This window comes from Rhea americana, unplaced genomic scaffold (genome assembly GCF_003343005.1).
Source record: "Rhea americana isolate MKP2758 unplaced genomic scaffold, rheAme1 scaffold_411, whole genome shotgun sequence".
NCBI lineage: Eukaryota > Metazoa > Chordata > Aves > Rheiformes > Rheidae > Rhea > Rhea americana.
The window spans coordinates 307,103-323,290 of NW_028186548.1; the positions used below are offsets into that span (position 1 = coordinate 307,103).

At 60.4% G+C, this 16,188-nt stretch overlaps 2 protein-coding genes across 2 annotated transcripts in view; both read left to right on the forward strand.

Annotated features, from left to right (window-relative positions):
* The window catches only part of C1QL1 (complement C1q like 1), a gene marked incomplete at its 5' end in the record, with an annotated part of 7,541 nt that extends 4,684 nt beyond the window's left edge, over positions 1 to 2,857 (forward strand). The window contains one exon of the mRNA XM_085314787.1: positions 2,603 to 2,857. Coding sequence (XP_085170913.1) covers positions 2,603 to 2,782 — 180 coding nt within the window. The remainder of the gene's footprint in view (positions 1 to 2,602) is intronic.
* Positions 2,858 to 4,654: 1,797 nt separating this feature from the next.
* On the forward strand, positions 4,655 to 15,642 carry KIF18B (kinesin family member 18B). The gene is made up of 16 exons (XM_085314788.1): positions 4,655 to 4,683; positions 5,139 to 5,537; positions 7,231 to 7,388; positions 7,940 to 8,044; positions 8,314 to 8,424; positions 9,791 to 9,988; positions 10,208 to 10,384; positions 10,785 to 10,859; positions 11,050 to 11,162; positions 11,511 to 11,646; positions 11,919 to 12,034; positions 13,025 to 13,239; positions 13,975 to 14,595; positions 14,681 to 14,738; positions 15,343 to 15,433; positions 15,529 to 15,642. Exons 2-16 carry the CDS (start codon positions 5,222 to 5,224, stop codon positions 15,640 to 15,642), a joined length of 2,604 nt encoding a protein of 867 aa, XP_085170914.1. The 5' UTR covers positions 4,655 to 4,683; positions 5,139 to 5,221.
* Positions 15,643 to 16,188: the final 546 nt, after the last annotated feature.

A 16,188-nucleotide genomic window follows, 5' to 3' on the forward strand; every position in this document is an offset into this window, starting at 1 on the left:
GGCACCGACACGGTGGCTCCTGCCAGGATCCCTGGCCCCGGGGACACCCGCTCGCCCCCAGCGCCGCGGGGAGTGCTGCCGGCTCCTGCCGAGCCCAGGCTGTGCCGCCCTCGGGCTTCCTCCTCGGAGCCGCTTCCCACAGGCTCAGCCGCTCCCCGGAGCTGATGCCGGGCAGAGGGGTAGAAATACAGGAGATTTTTAGTGTGATGACAGCCTGCGGACGACGGCACACTGGGCGCATCTGCGTGCGTGAGAGCGCTCCCAGCGAGGCTACACGGTGGGCCATCGATAGGTTTCAGAGTGAACGGCTTCTGACCAGTGGGCTAGTTCGCAGCTGTGAGCTGCCTGCAGACAGGTGCAGCCCGCAGCGGCCTCGGGGAAGCGCCACCCGCGTGTCACCCGCCCGCCGCCGTCCGGCTCCGGGCTCCGGGAGGGACGGTGGAGGGACCCGCTCCCGGCGCGGGGCCGCCGGAACCCGGCTCCTTTCGTTCCCGCACGCGCCAAGCCCGAGACGACGACGTCTCCCCGGAAGGCGAGAGGCAATTTCGAGGCCGGGCTTGGCGGTTATAATTAGGAGCAGCTCCTCGCCGGCGTTTCGCGGGGGATTTTTACCCGCCGTCTTGGCGCCGTCAGCCAGGCCTGCGAGAGCTCGCTGCGCGTCTCCGCAGCGACCGTTAGAGCCGATTACCCAAAGAATTCCGTATCGTCGGCAGCGACATCGCTCCTTTTCCAGGCGTTTATGGATATATTGAGCCCGAACGTCCCTGCGGGCTCTGCCGGCACCTCCTGCCCTTGTCCTCCAGCATTGAATGAGGATTTAGCAGCGAGAGGAACCTCTCGCGCCCCGTGGCACGTTGGTCTCCTTCCGAGGCGCTGGTGAGCGGCACGTCTAATTTTGGGGATAAGCTCGTTCCCAAGCCAGGCGGCTGGTCTGTGTCCGAGGCGGTCCTGCATCCGAGGTCGGAGCAGTGGTCTCGTGTCCAAGCCGGAAGCGGCGATCCCACATCTGAGCCCAGAGTCATGGTCCCATGTCTGAATCATGGTCCCACATCTGAACTATGGTCCCACATCTGAGCCATGGTCCCACATCTGAGCCTGGAGCTGTGTGGTCCTAGGTCTGAATCATGGTCTCAGATCTGAACTACGGTCCCACGTCTGAGCCGTGGTCTCACATCTGAGCCTCAAGCCGTGTGGTCCCATGTCTGAGCCAAGGTCCCACATCTAAACTATGGTCCCATGTCTGAGCCATGGTCTCACATCTGAGCTTGGAGCCGTGTGGTTCCATGTCTGAATCATGGTCTCACATCTGAGCTCAGAGCTGTGGTCCCACCTCTGAGCCAAGGTCCCAACATCTGAACTATGGTCCCACGTCTGAGTCGTGGTCTCACATCTGAGCCTGGAGCCATGTGGTTCCATGTCTGAATCATGGCCCCACATCTGAGCCCGGAGCCATGGTCCCACCTCTGAACTATGGTCCCACATCCAAGCACAGAGCCGTGGTTCCATGTCTGAGCCAAGGTCCCACATCTGAGCTAAGGTCCCACATCTGAGCTATGGTCCCGCATCTGAGCCCGGAGCTGTGGTCTTGCATCTGAGCCAAGGTCCCACATCTGAACTATGGTCTCACATGCGAGTCCAGAGCCATAGTCCCACATCTGAGCCATGGACCTATGCCTGAGCCATGGTCCTACTCCTGAACCATGGTCCCAAGTCAAAGCTGCAGTCCCGTGCCCAAGCCTGGAGCTGCAGTCCCACATCTCAGCCTGCCAGGTCATGGAGAAACTGTGGGAGACACCTAGAGGAGCCACAGAGATGGACTCCCCAAGCTCTCTGTGCCCGTGCCATCCGGGGGCCAATTCACCCACGGGTGGGAGGTCTGAGGCAATCAGCACCCTTATACCAGCACACCCAGGAGGGAGCAGGGTGGGGCCAGCATGCCAGCTGGGCATTGCTGCCAGGTGGCCTCCAAGCCCACCGTATCCCGTAGGTGGCCTGGGACCCTGCTGAGCACTCCAGGGCACCCATGGGTGTCSCGTAGGTGTTTGGGAGCAGGCTGCCGAGGCCTGTGCTGGTCTCTCCTCCTAAACCACGTGGGTCCCAGGGTGCAGGGGTGGCAGCGTGCGCTGCCTGGCACGAGGGTGCCGGGGTGCAGGGCTGAGACGGGGCGCAGGGCTGCGGAAGGGGCACTGGGACGTGGCGCCGAGGCGGGGCAGGGGGGTGTGACGTCGAGGTGCGGGGCTGACGCAGGTGCTGAGGTGCCTTTGGGGTGGCGGGACTCAGGGCCCAGGCAGGGAATGGGACACGGGACCAAGATAGAGACACCACGGCACAGGACTGAGGCAGGGACACAGGAGATGGGGCTGAAGCGGGGACATTGGGGCATGGGGCCGTGGGATGGAACCTGGGCCATGGACCATGGGGCTGAGATAGGGACGTGGGACATGGGATGGAAGCGGGAACATGGGGTTGAGACCGGGACACGGGATGGAAGCGGGGCCATGGGGCTGAGATAGGGATGTGGGACATGGGATGGAAGTGGGACCATGGGCCACGCTGGGACCACAGGGCGCCGACGGCGGTGACCTGCGTGTCCCCCATGCAGGTACGGGCCAGCGCCATCGCTCAGGAYGCCGACCAGAACTACGACTACGCCAGCAACAGCGTCATCCTGCACCTGGACGCTGGCGACGAGGTCTTCATCAAGCTGGACGGGGGCAAGGCCCACGGTGGCAACAACAACAAGTACAGCACCTTCTCGGGCTTCATCATCTACTCGGACTGAGGGCGGCCCCACGGTGGCCCCACAGCGGCTGGATGGGGCGGGCGAGAGGTTTCTCGGCGGCGGCGGTGGTGGTGGTGGTGGGTGGGGGGTGGGAGGGAAGCCGGTGGGGAGCTGCATTCCTGCCCCACGGCGGGGCGAATCCATGGTAAAAGCAGAGCTGTGATCTCTTCCCCAGCCTGGTGTCTTTTTTTCCGCCCCCAGGCCCGCCGCGTTGGTGGGMCGAGGTCCTGCCGTGGCCCGGCCCGGCCTCCGGTCATCCCGGAGCACGTCCCAAACGCGCGGGCCTCCCCACTGCGGCGTGCGGGAGGGTGCTGCAGCGACGCGGGCGCTCAGCCTGTCCCCACTGCCGCGGCCCCGGCGCCTCCAGAGCAGGTGCCAGGCTGCGGGGGAGCCCGCAGAGGCATGGAGGCCACCACGGAGCCCACAGAGGCGATGAGGCTGGCAGGGAACCCACAGAGGTGTCGAGGCCGGCGGGGAGCCTGTGGAGGCATCGAGGCCAGTGGGGAGCCCACAGAGGCGATGAGGCCACCAGGGAGCCCACGGAGGCGTCAAACCCAGCGAGGAGCCCACAGAGGTGTCAAGGACACCAGGGAGCCCGCGGAGGCGCTGAGGCCAGCGAGGAGCCCGTGGAGGCATCGAGGCCAGCGAGGAGCCCAGGAAGGTGTTGAACCCGGTGAGGAGCCTGTGGAGGCATCGAGGCTGATGAAGAGACTGTGAAGTTGTCAAGACCACCACAGAGCCTGCGAAGGCATCGAGCCCGGTGAGGAGCTCGTGGAGGCATCGAGGCTGATGAAGAGACTGTGAAGTTGTGAAGGCCACCACAGAACCTGTGAAGGCGTYGARCCCGGTGAGGAGCTYGTGGAGGCATCRAGGCCAGTGAGGAGACYGTGAAGGTGTCAAGGCCACYACGGAGCTTGCAAAGGCGTCAAGCCCAGTGAGGAGCTCGTGGAGGCACTGAGGCCGGCAGGGAGCCTGCAAAGGTGTCGAGGCCAGCGAGGAGCCCATGGAGGCATGGAGGCCAGCGAGGAGACTGTGAAGGCGTCGAGGCCGCCATGGAGCCCACGAAGGTGTCAAGGCCAGCGAGGAGCCCGTGGAGGCATGGAGGCCGGCAGGGAGCCCGCGGAGGCACCGAGGCCAGCAGGGAGCCCGGGGAGGCGTGGAGGCCGGGCTGGGCGGGACACGGCAGTCAGGCCCGGGGCCCCGCGGGGCGCGGAGGAGCCCATCCGTGGGGCTCGCCGCGAGCGGGGGCCCCCGACGGGTCGATGCTCCCCGCTGCCGGGCGCCGTCGGCCCCCTCCCCTGCCCGGCGCGGCGGGTGCCGGTGCCCCGCGGTGGGGTTGTGGGCGGGGGGGGACACCCCGCGCACGGCTCGCAGCCCCTCGTTAGCGGGGCGGCCGCTCGTTACTGCCGCGAGGGGCCGGTTCAGCTGGAAAATGGGATGAGGAAGCGGTAATTAGGGCCTGGCTCGGCTCCGGCCAGCGCCACCGCTCCGACCTCGCCTGACACCGGCGCCCCGGGTGGGCTGGGGGGAAGGGGAGCCCCGCGCCGCGGGTCGCCACAGCCCCGACGGGACGGGGATGGGCGCCGCGGCCCGGACGCGGCCGCCCGCCCCCTCGCTGAGGGGCTCTCGCGGGCGGTGCGGGCGGGGTGGCGGCGGCGGGGCGCGGCGCCCCCCTGCGGGCCCCGGGGGGCCGCGGCCCCCCCTGCCCCGCTCCCTTCCGAGGGCGCAGGGACCCAGGCGGCCGAGCGAGCCCGCCGCCGCGGCCACTACAACTCCCGTGAGGCCGCGCGCGGGCACGTGACGCGGAGCAGCCAATGGGAGGAGGCGAAGCGCGCGGCCAATGAGGAGCGCCCGAAGGGGGTTGCCGGGAGATTTGAACGCGGCGAAGCGGAAGCGGCCGGGTGCGGTGGGGCAGGGCCCGGGGGGCGATGGCGGCCTGGGAGGGGGCCGTGGGGGGTAGTAGAGGACCGGGGGAGGCTCTGGGTGACTGGGGGGGCACTGGAGGCCGTGTGTGTTGGGCGGGGACGGGACTGTAGGGGACCGGAGGGATAGCGGAGCCCGGGGAGGACACTGGGTGCCCGGGGAGGGGGCACTGGGGGACCGGAGGCCCCATAGAGGACCTAGGGGGGCAACAGAGGCCATGGGTTGGGTGCTGAGAGGGGCAATAGGGGCCTGGGGGGGATAGTGGTTGGGGGACAGAGATGGGGGGGAGTAGGATTCCCCCCCCCCAGTGGAGGGATGTAGCTGGGTGTGGAGAGATGGGAGCAGAGCCCCCGGCGGGGAGCGCAGGGCCCCTGTGGGCTGYGCGCTCCCGGCCTCCCGCTCTGTCCCCTGGCTGAGCTGTTCCCAYCCTCAGAGCCTCTGAGGATCCCTGGGCCTCGCGGGGCTGAGCCAAGCGGAGCACCGCATCTCCCAGCCGGCRCTGGGCCCTGCGGCCCCATGGTGCTGGGCCCGCCGCCCGAGGAGGGAACCATCGCCGTTGTGGTGCGCGTGCGGCCCCCGAACCCCCGCGAGCGGGAGGGGGCGGCGTCCGCCGTGCTGCATGTCGTGGACCAGCACATCCTCGTCTTCGACCCCGAGGAGCCCGGYGGCCTCCTGGGTGGCATCCCAGCTGGCCGAGGACCCAAACACAGGGGCAAAGATCTGAAGTTCGTCTTTGACCGGGTTTTCGGAGAGGGGGCCACCCAGGAGGAGGTGTTCCAGCATACCACCCGGGAGGTGTTGGATGGCGTCCTCAATGGCTACAACTGTTCTGGTAAGGCCCCCGGCTTTCTGACGCACCGGTGAGCGCCTTTGCGTCTGCCCCGGTGGGCTCGAGTCCTGGGCTGGATGGACTCGCAGAGCTGTGGATGTGTGCTGTTGTTGTGCTGCTGCTCTCTGATCTGAGTTGCTCAGGGACATCCCTGGTAGAGCTGGCAGCTTCTTCTCTCCTCTTGTACTTTGATTATTTATTTTTTTTTGGGGGGGGGCGGGGGGCAAAGCAATGGAAGCTCCCAATTATTTGGGTCATACAACAACAGCAGGGCGTTAAATATCTTCAAAGGCTGCTCGCAGCCAGGGACAGCCAAGCCACAGACCCGGCAGACGCTGCTCAGCGCRGGTTAATAGGAGTGGTGTGCGACCRAGAGGGTTATTCCGCTGTCTCGAGGCCTCAGCTGGRACGACAAGTCTGCTTTTGGGCTCGACGTTTACAGAGCGATTGAGGCTAAGGACGAAGGAGGGCCACAAAGATGCTCAGTGATTTAGGAGGCGTGATTTACAGGATGGCTGCAGGAATTGGGCGTTGGTGTAGGAAGCGAGATAGAGCAGGTGCTTTCTGGGCCCGTGTGGCCGTCGCGGGGAAGGCGATCGCTCGCTCTCCGCTGGCCTGGGAGAGGCAGGGAAGACGGAAAGGCATCAAGTGAATCCACAGCACAGAGGGCGTTTTGGTTTCGATATCCTTTCCCAACCTAAATCGTTGTGTCAGGCAGAGCCACGAGCCCCCCCCCTCCCTCCAGCGGCTGCTTAAGGAGGACGCCTGAGTCCTGCCGCGGGAGCTGAACGCATGTCAGGGTGCTTGGGGGGCTGTCCTGCCGCTTGCGCGCGTCTCCCGGGCTGACGGAGCCGTACGGCCGGGCCTGAAAGCTCCTCGCYGCGCCTGACGCTGCAGATCCTTGTGCCGTTCGCAGGCTGTCAAGAGAAGAATAGCATAACTAGCATGTCACTTCTGCAAGGCAGGCACTGAGCGGGAGGCAGCCGCTCTTCTGTCTAATCATGCGCCGGGCTGGGCACTGGGAGTGCAGGATGCTATTCCTGGCTCTCCTGCATGCTCTGCAAGCCGCTGAAGGCTGGCTCTGTCACTGTGCCCACCTGGCAGGCACGTCTTGTGTCTYTATCTGCATAAAATAAGTCCAGGATCCTCAAATGAGATACTCTCAAAGCACAAAGTGTTGCTAATGGGGAGAAGGGCTGAAAGTCTCTAGATTAGTGTGTCCTGCTCTGATGTTAATGCTTCAAAGAGGGTGTTGAAAGACTGGGGAAAAAATGAAGTGAGTTACAAGGTCTGGGAAAAAAGAAACCACCTTCTAGCGAGAGACAGGRGGAGCCGGGTCTGCTCAGCTTGTTAATGGGAAAGGTAAAGGGTGACTTGAGCGCGGTCTCAAAGTGTCTAAATAGGTGATGGTTTGGGGACTCATTCTGCCTTTATCTGCTAAATYAGAGATGCTGCGGCTGAAAACTAGACAGATTTGCACTGGAGAACAGTGCGGATTTTTTAGCACTGAGGGCAATTAATTGCTGAACCAATTTGCCTAGTTTCTGCCCGATCTCTTGCCTTCGCCTTGGAAGGCTCGGGGCGGCCCTGGCCCTGCCGTGGGGGTTGCTGGAGGAAGCTCTCTGGTGGCTGTATGGCAATAGGACGATGTTCATTGCTCCCAGTGGTCTCAAACAGCTGCCTTTTCCCTTTGCAGTATTCGCCTATGGCGCAACTGGAGCGGGGAAAACCTACACCATGCTGGGCTCTGAGAAGAGCCCGGGCATCATGTACCTCACCATGGTGGAGCTGTACAAGAGGATCGAGGCCAGGAAGCACGAGAAGAGCTGTGAGGTGCTCATCTCCTACCAGGAGGTACGCTGTGTCCGAGCTCTCCCCTCCTGCTTCCGAATCACCGTTTCTAGGAGCGAGGGATAGCGTGGGTCCCGTAATGTCATGGGGTACACCCCGCGCTGTGGGCTGTGTCTGGCACCCCAGGATGGCGCTAACTCAGCCAGAACCTGACTGGAAGCAGGCTCATCTGAGTGGCTAGGTGGTGCTGCTGGTTTCTTCCTGCCTCTCTCCAATCTGGAGCCTGGGAAGTTTCTCTTCCTTGCTGACATGACAAAGTGTCTGCAGGCTGTAGAGCTGTCTGCTCTCTGTGTCCGAAAAGGCTTTAGAGGAGTGGTGGCACAGTGACTTGCAAGTAAAGCCTTCAAGAGCTGTCCTCCGCATTTAGAGCGCTGTCAGCTGTTTCTGGTGTAATGCCAGGGAGACTATCCTCAAGGTGTTTCTCTGTTGGAGGGGGGAGAGGGCGCATCTGATTCAGCTGTGTGTGATGGTGGTGTAAAAAGCTTCTTTCTCTGCTCGCTGCACCTTGCTGCCGGGCAGATGACCTCAGCGTTATTCTGGGTTGCCTGCTGTAGGTGTACAACGAACAAATTCACGACCTCTTGGAGCCCAAGGGCCCTTTGGCAATCCGGGAAGATCCAGAGAAAGGCGTCGTGGTTCAGGGTCTCTCCTTCCACCAGGTAGGTGTGAAAGATGGGCACAAGATGTGACCAACAGTGTGCCTAAACCAGCTCTGGAAGCAAATGTGTGTCCTGGAGCCATGTGCGTGCGAAGAACATGGCGATACAGTTTGTGCAGCCTCGGGCTAGCAGCAAACATGACCCTGAGCTGAAGTGAAGTCCTGCAGAGCAGCAGGATGTCTGAGGTGCTGTAGTTGTTTGGTGTCAGGTTGATTTGGTGCCTGTGCACCCTGGCCTGCTGATCCCTGCCTGAGTGTGTTCTCTCCCAGCCCAAATCGGCAGAGCAGCTCCTGGAGATGTTGGCCAACGGCAACAAAAACCGGACGCAGCACCCCACTGACGCCAACGCCACCTCCTCCCGCTCACACGCGGTCTTCCAGGTGAGGGGGATGATGGCTGGGGGATTGCTCTGGCTTTGTGCTGGAAGTGGGACTAGGAAGTACGCCTGTGCAGGGTCCCCTCCCCCCCCCAAGGCTGAAAATCTCACCTTATGCTTTCGACTCTTGGCACTTGGGAACCTTATGTATTTCCTGGCTTAGAGCGAAGGGGACCAGTTAGCCCAGACTCCTCCTTGTGCCTCCTAAGCACCTATGGGCAGCCTCTCTGCTGCGCTATCTCCCTTGGTGCTGAGCCAAGAATTACATTCCCAGTTCTGTAGGATTGGCCCTAGTTCGTTGGTGCTCTCCTACGGAAACCTCCCGGTTGATTTCGATTCCAGCCARGCCCTTTCCTGAATTAGCAAGGCCGTCACGGCTGCGTGAGGACACTGGGGCCTCTGACTGTAATTTCAGTGTGGACCTGGTGCCTTGCCCATTGCTGCTTGCAGGGGGAAGTACAGGTGTCTGGACAGCTTCCCAGCTGGGCTCCCAGCTGGGCATGGCAGTGGGCTCTGGATTCCTGCCTGCTGCGAATCCATTAGCTCTGCTGGAAATCTGCCCTTCCTGCTGCCAGTTCTGCCTCCCGGCAGGCGAGCCGCAGTCTGGTGAGGAGCCTGGCTCTGCRTGACGAAGCAGGACTGGCCTCTCCAGTGCGAACGCCTCAGCCCATAGGAGACGGTAGCGCGCCCTGTTTAGGGAGCTCCCAGGAGTGAGCAAGCTGCTGAGGGTATTTTATGGTGGTGGAAGAAGTGTTTGCTTCTCCTGGAAGATCTTTAGGGATGCAGAAGACAAAGATGTGAAGCAGTGTCACTGTTCTCCTGAGCCAGCTGTGAAGTGGCCTCAGCACCAAGAAGCCTTGGCCAAAACCTCCTTGGGGACATCACTGGGCTGGCTCTGGGAGTCTTGCAGCCTCTGTCAGGGTCCAAGTTTGTAGGTGTGCACCTGGATTATCATCTTCCAGCACCCTTCTTGAGGCAAAACCCACAGCTGAACTTGGAGCTTGAGGCTGACACTGCATGGGCACTTTCCAAGTCCCAGTAGGATCTCAGCTAGCATGTAGCCATTYGGAGACCCAACTTGCTGTGTGCACTGCCTGCTGACAAAGCTTAGGAGATGCTAATTGTTTTCCTCAGCTCTGTAACTTCATGTGAGGTCACTTCCATGGCTTTGCCACTCGTGTCATCGCGGTTTTGGCTTGTCTTTTCAATGTGTCAGGACCCTCTCTTCCCCCTGCCTGACATCCTGGTGCCTGTGATCCACTTCACTATCCTTTTACAAACGTCGGCACTTCATCGTGCTGGCTGTGCAGCCTCCAACCAGCAACCTCACTCTTATTCAGCAACAGCCTCACAGATCTCTGTACTCGCAGATCTACGTGAAGCAGCAAGACCGCGTTGTTGGCCTTGCTCAGGACCTGCAAGTGGCCAAGATGAGTTTGATCGACCTGGCTGGCTCAGAGAGAGCTTCGGTCACCAAGACCAAAGGAGAGCGGCTTCGGGAGGGCGCCAACATCAACCGCTCACTGCTGGCCCTCATCAACGTCATCAACGCTCTGGCTGACGCGAAGGTAATGCTGCTCCTCATGCAGTGCTGCTGGGCTCTGGCTGTCTAGGGTAGGTGAATGAGAAGGGGACCCTYGTGCACCAGACCTGGAGATCTCTGGTACAATGGGGATGGCAGCTGGGGCTGGGGACAGCAGTGGGGATGGCTCTGATAGGTGGCATGGGACTCGGGGCTGAGCATCTCTGAGCCAAAAGCTGAGCAGACCCTTGATCTCTTGGTACAGAGCAAGAAAACCCACATCCCGTATAGGGACAGCAAGCTCACGCGGTTGCTGAAGGACTCCATTGGCGGCAACTGCCGCACCATCATGATCGCTGCTGTGAGCCCATCTGTGCTGGCCTATGAGGACACCTACAACACGCTCAAGTACGCCAACCGGGCCAAGGAGATCAAGCTGTCGGTGAGGACCTCCTGTTGTGGTGGAGAGCCGTTATATTTTTGGGGARTGGCTGGGGATGGGTGGGAAGGAGCTGAGTTTTGCAACCTGCCATGGTGCATGCGGGGTGGCTTGGTGGGTGTTTCTCTGCCCCATGTTTGGTTTTCTGGTCCTGGGAGCGCTGTTCCAGGCATGAAGCTACAGATGYCAAGCATCCTGTCTTCTGCTGAAGCCCCTCAGCCTGGAGCCTAGAAAGGCTTGTGAGTGGGACAGCAGGACCCTGAGCGCAAATTGTGTGTGGTCCAGCCACCCTGGGGATCCTTGAGTCCAGAAGAGCTTGAGTAGCTGCTCTCCTGTGGAGCTAGGAGAGGGGGTACATGCTACCTCTGCTTCTTTAACCTCTCGCTCACCTCTGTCTCCGCAGCTGACGAGCAACGTGCTCAGTCTTGACTGCCACATCAGTAAATATGCCGTGATCTGTGAGCAGCTGAAAGCAGAGGTGAGATGCTGGCGAGGAGGGAGGGCTCGGGGAGACAGGACACAGCCCTCTGAGTTCCTTGATCCTTCTCTGAGCTGTGTGGAGGTGCTGTCTGCCAGGAGGGCYGCGTTAACCTCCCTGCGGCAGCAGGAAGCTCTGCTCTCCCCCAGGTTGTGAAACCGACTGTGGAAGGGGTGAACTTTCCTCGTAGGTGGCAGATCTGCGGGCGAAACTCCGCGCCTACGAGGATGGGGCCAAGGACGCAGAAAAGCAGGCGCCGACACTGCTGGCTTCCCCCAGCTCGAGCCCAGTGGGGCTGCCCAGGTGAGGCTGTGGGGCTGGCGGGGGCGCAGAGCTAAATGCAACCTCCCAACTCCACGGAGTCTGCAGGGTTTTAGYGCTGACTGGAGCCCAGGCATCAGTGCGAAAGCACATGAGCTTGTCTGCCAGTGTGCACCATCTTCTTGATTGTATGCAGACCTAACGAAGCCGGACAGACCGCATTGTGCAAGCGTCACGGGAAGTTGGGCTGCAAAGACCAAATCTTGTTCTGTCTCATTCATCCCCAAAGTTCTTAGACGAATGCGACAGCTTTCCCAGCAGATCTTCTTTGGCTCAGTGACTTCCCCTCTGGAGATTTCTCTTCCCCAGGGTTGTTTCTGGTTTATGTAGGTTGGAGGGAGCTSTTCCAAAGACACGCCTGGACCCCCAAGTCTGCTGGGAGGGTGACCAAGAGGCAGTTGCAGCACAGACAGACTTGGAAGCTGAATGGGCTGTTCAACCACAGAAGCTGAAATCGGAGGAAGAGGTGAGAGGGTAGCAAGGGAGGGCTTGCCGTGACGAGCCAGGGCGGTCGGGGCCTTGAGTACCTTTGTGGYGCAGCTCAACCTGCTAAGAGGCAGGAGCTCAGCAGGCCTGTGGGTTCCTGGGGCACCTGGCTCGATGTGTGCAGGGCTCTATACTGCTAGCAAAACCCGTTAACTTCCCTGATGATAACAGGGCGTTTAGGGGAGCAAACTTGGCTTAGATATGGGCTAATCCTGGGCAAGATGGCTAAGCACTTCTGRATGATCACTCCAGGCTCGAGAGGAAATGCCCCCGAGAAGCCCCAGAGCATCCCATCGGGCAGATCTCCAGCTGGAAATGAAGAAAGCAAGTCTGCCACTACAGGGGTTGTCCGGCTGCAAGACAGAGACGTGAGTATCCTTGTGCCGTCCCCATGTGCCCCTTCCCCTTAGTTGCCTGTGAGCGCTGTTTCCKGGGAAGGGTGGGTTGTGCTCATTCCTGTTGCAGGTAGCCGTCCGAGGGGCAGTCTGCCGGGATTTGGGAATAGGTCTTTGCTTGTAGACAACTACCTGCCCCGTAAAGAAAGCAGATTTGGCTCCTGGGGACTTAATCCCGTGGGATTACYTTTCCCAAGCATGAAGCAGAGAGGGACAGATGGTCTCTGGGGACTCACCTGGGGAGGGTCCTCTTTTACCCATGCCCTCATCAGCTGTCTTGCCTGCGAACAAGAAAGTTAGCTCAGGAAACAAGCACGCGGTGCAACGAGTGGTCGAACAAGCCTCTCTCTCTCCCGGAAATGCTGCTTCCAGGGACAGAGGATGTTTTCCAGGCACAGCAAACACAGGAGCCTTAAGTGCAAAGCATTAGTCCTGAAATTATCTCTGCAGAGACTCTYCTCCTGCCCTGGCTCCCCCAGGTCCTGCCCTGGCGGGGCTCCCATGGCACCGTCTATGAAAACCCGAGCATCTTGGCAGAATGAACCCCTTTAGAAAGATGCCTTGAAGGAGGCTGGCCGTGATGTGTGCCTGGATCTCTGACTTGCCAAGCTAATGAGTGTCTGAAGCCTGGCAAAAAGTCTGTGGATGCCGTTTGGCGCCTTGTAACCAGCGGGTGAACACACAACTCGCAGCTCTGTCTCTCTGGTAGGAGATTTACAGCTCTGGTATCTCACAGCTTCAAAGTTGGCCTCCCTTTCCTGTAAACTTTGCGCTAACAAGCCCTGTCCCAACAAAGCAGGTATCTAGAGGTGATGCTGGTGGTTCTGAGCCTCTGCTGCTGGTGACASCAGCCCAAGATCACTGGCTAACTGTTTCTTGGACCTGAATACAGATAGGTTGCTTTGTGCCAGATCGAGGGAGGTCACGTCCCCTCATCTGGCATTGTGTCCTTCTCTGTCCCAGGCTCGTTGCTGCTGTCCTGAGTGTTGCCCGAAGGCAGTACTCCCTCCTGAAGGCTGCCAACCTCTTAACTCCTGACATGGTCTCCGAATTTGAGGAACTGGAGCGCAAGGTCCAACAGGAAGCTGGTGCAAGCCTGGAGCAAGCCAGGCTGCCAAATGGACCCGCAGAGAGCAGYGGGGCTGCTTCAGCCCAAGGGACACAGCTGGACTGTCACGGTGAGGACTTGGGACAGTCGATGTGCTCCCTTCCCCCCTGCCTTGGGGAGTAGAGGGTGTAGTGGAGGGGTGCTTTGGAGGAGATGATGGTGCCATGGGCACGGGGCTGAGAGCTGAGCTTCCTCCTGATGTGGTCCCTAGCAGGGTATGCCAGGAGCAGCTCGCAGCCCCAAGCTGTAGAGCCTTTCAGGCTGACGAGCATCTCTGGCAGCCCAGGGCATTAAGGAGCAGYGTGCAGCCCTTGTCTCAGGGGATTCAGCGCATGCGCGTGTAAGTTGGCTTAAATGCAAGCGGTATTTATGGTCCAGGAGACTGAGGCAGCAGTTCTGACCCTTACTTTCCTGAATGGATTTACTCCTGCTTGGTACATTTTCACAAATCAGCCCAGCTACGGTCTTCCAGCTGSCATTGGAAGCTCTTACCTCCATGTCCTCAGGGCCAAGACACAAACCCCATAGTGAAGCTGTGGATCCTGCACACTCTGTTTTCCAGGGTCAGACTGGGCACTTGCTTTGGGGCTACTCCAATGCCTTTAGATTAAGGAGGTGTCAGGATTTGTCCTGACTCTCTCCCTATGGGTTTAACGTTAGCATAGTTTGATAGAGATACCTAGGCCCGTACCTAGGGCTGGGCTTAGCTGTGATGATGGGCAGAGGCAGAAGCCCCTGGACCAGAGCAGTGCCTGGCTACGGCTGCGGGCAGGGAGGTGACTATTTTGCTTCTCTGCTTCTCTAGCTGAGGCATCCGTCAGCATGCCTGCCGCCAAGGACAGTACCCCCATGACGAGAGCCGCTCTGCGACGCTTGCAGCAGSTTGCTCCGCTCGCCAGCCCCACGCTGAAGGCTCCTGGCCCGGCTAAGAAGAGGAAGAGGTCAGAGAYGAGAAGCGCTTCCAGACGAGGAACTCCCCACAGCCTCAAAACGCAGGCAAAACGCCAGCGGAAGTGTTCCCTGCCGGATCTGAGGAAGGGCTCCGGGAGAGAAGTGGAGACTCCCAAGGCGGTGGAGAGCCAGGGCACCCCTTCTCCCAAAGAGACCAACTCCTCCCAGCTACCTCCGTCTTGCACCCCCAGAATCTGCCCATGGACAATCACCAAAAGGCGCGTGCCCCTGGCAACGTCGGCCGCCCARAACTGCTGCACCCCGGCTGCCCTGCCTCTCCGCGACCTGAACATGACTTTCGACCTTTCCGAGGACAGCGGTTCTCCCAATGTGGCCAAGCCAGGGATCTTCAGCCTACCCCAGTTCCCTGACTGGGAGAATGTCCAGTGCCTCTTAAACAAGCAGGATGACCCCTTCGTGCCCAGGYTAGTGCTGCGGACCCCAGGGGCTCAAGGGCTCCTGGATGGGTTCCCCTGTGAACAGCGCAGGGCTGCATGTTAGGAGACTTCTCCTACTTGCTCGCACTTTCTGGTTGAATTGCGCCCATGGACTCTCTGTAGATCACAGCAGCTGGACTAAGAGGGGAGACTGCGGCAGTAATGGCCCGTTGGGCAGGCAGTGAGCCAGGCTTGTGCACAAATTGCTTGCAAAGATAGGGAAAGTGTTCTGAAAAATCAGTTCCTCCTTTTCCCTTTCCGTTTGGGCTCTGGAGGAGTATCCTTCAGAGAGCTTGTTGAGCCCTAAGTGTGTGCTGTGAACCAGGTGGGGCATTGCCTCCTCTGAGGGAGCCAAGAAGAAGTGAGAATGGGGATGGAGACTGTGCAGCGTTTCTTTATTTTTGGGACTTCAGAGATGCTCTGGCTTTTGCAGAAGTCTGTGGATTGCATGGCCCAATGGAAATGGTGATGCCCTTAGTGATGTGAGAGATCTTAAAGGAAATGGTTTCTTGTAAAGGATAATAACCGGGGAAATGGAGGTTGAGAGGCACGGCTGGACCACGACCGTCTTGGAGAGCAGCGGTAGCCAGGCACCTGCCTCCTCTTTGCAGATCTGTCAAGGCCTCATCCATGCTTGACTTATTGGTTGCCTGTGATTTTGGTTCTCTGCAGGCATATGGTGTTGCCCCAGTTGCCTCCCAGCTTCATGAGCATGGAGGGGTGTCAGGATGTGACCTTGGCATTTTGCAGGGCCCCGTTGCTAATCTTCTTTTCCTTGACCGCAGAGCCTCCATCCCGGTGTTCACCATGAGGGGCTCCTCCATCCCCAAGCCCTCCTCCGTCTCCAAAACGTCCGCCCCGAAGCGGAAGCGATCGGTGAGGTGAGATAGCAAAGGTCCCCGGCACGCTGTGCCCCGGGATGCTCCGTGCGGAGGTGAGGGCTGCTGGCTCGCTCCGGTGCTCTCCTCCAGATCCTGGAGCTCGGAGCCCCTGTCCTTGCCTGCGTTGACTCCATCCTGGCCGCTAGGGGAGAAGCGGGAGCAGCCGTGTCTGCCCTGAACCTTGGGGTTTATAACAGCCCCTGAAACGGCCGTTTCCAAGTGTCATGCTTCTCTTTCCCAGCACCGCTTCCCGCTCGCTGGGAGGGCTCCAGAGCCGCATTGCCCGCCTCCCAGGCAGCAGCCGGAGGTCCGCGCAGCCCCCGAGCATCGCAGGTGAGCCCTTCTCCGCACCTAGCCGGGCACGTGGGGCAATGGTCTCCCTGCGAAGCAATGGGCTGGGGAGAGAGATCCCTGCCTTGGGGCAGGCAGCAAACTGGTGCTGCTCTCTGCCAGCCAAATCCCGTGGGCGGTTCAGGCCGCTGGGCAGAAAGCACCTTTGACACTGGTGGAAGATGCTGTTGGGGGTTTGCTGCTTCCAGATGGCAGGAGTGCGGACGCACCCTCTGGGCAGGGTGGTGGGTGCTTGGAGCAGACTGTAAGAGAGGGGGCAGCRCCTGCATCCCCTTTGGGAGGGTGTCCTGGGTTTGCTTGTTTTACCCAGCCTTCATCCTCCTCTCTCTCTGTTTTCATCCTCAGAACGTCGTTTGGGCAGTCTYGGCCAGAAGGGCAGCAAGAGGAGCACGAAGGAGC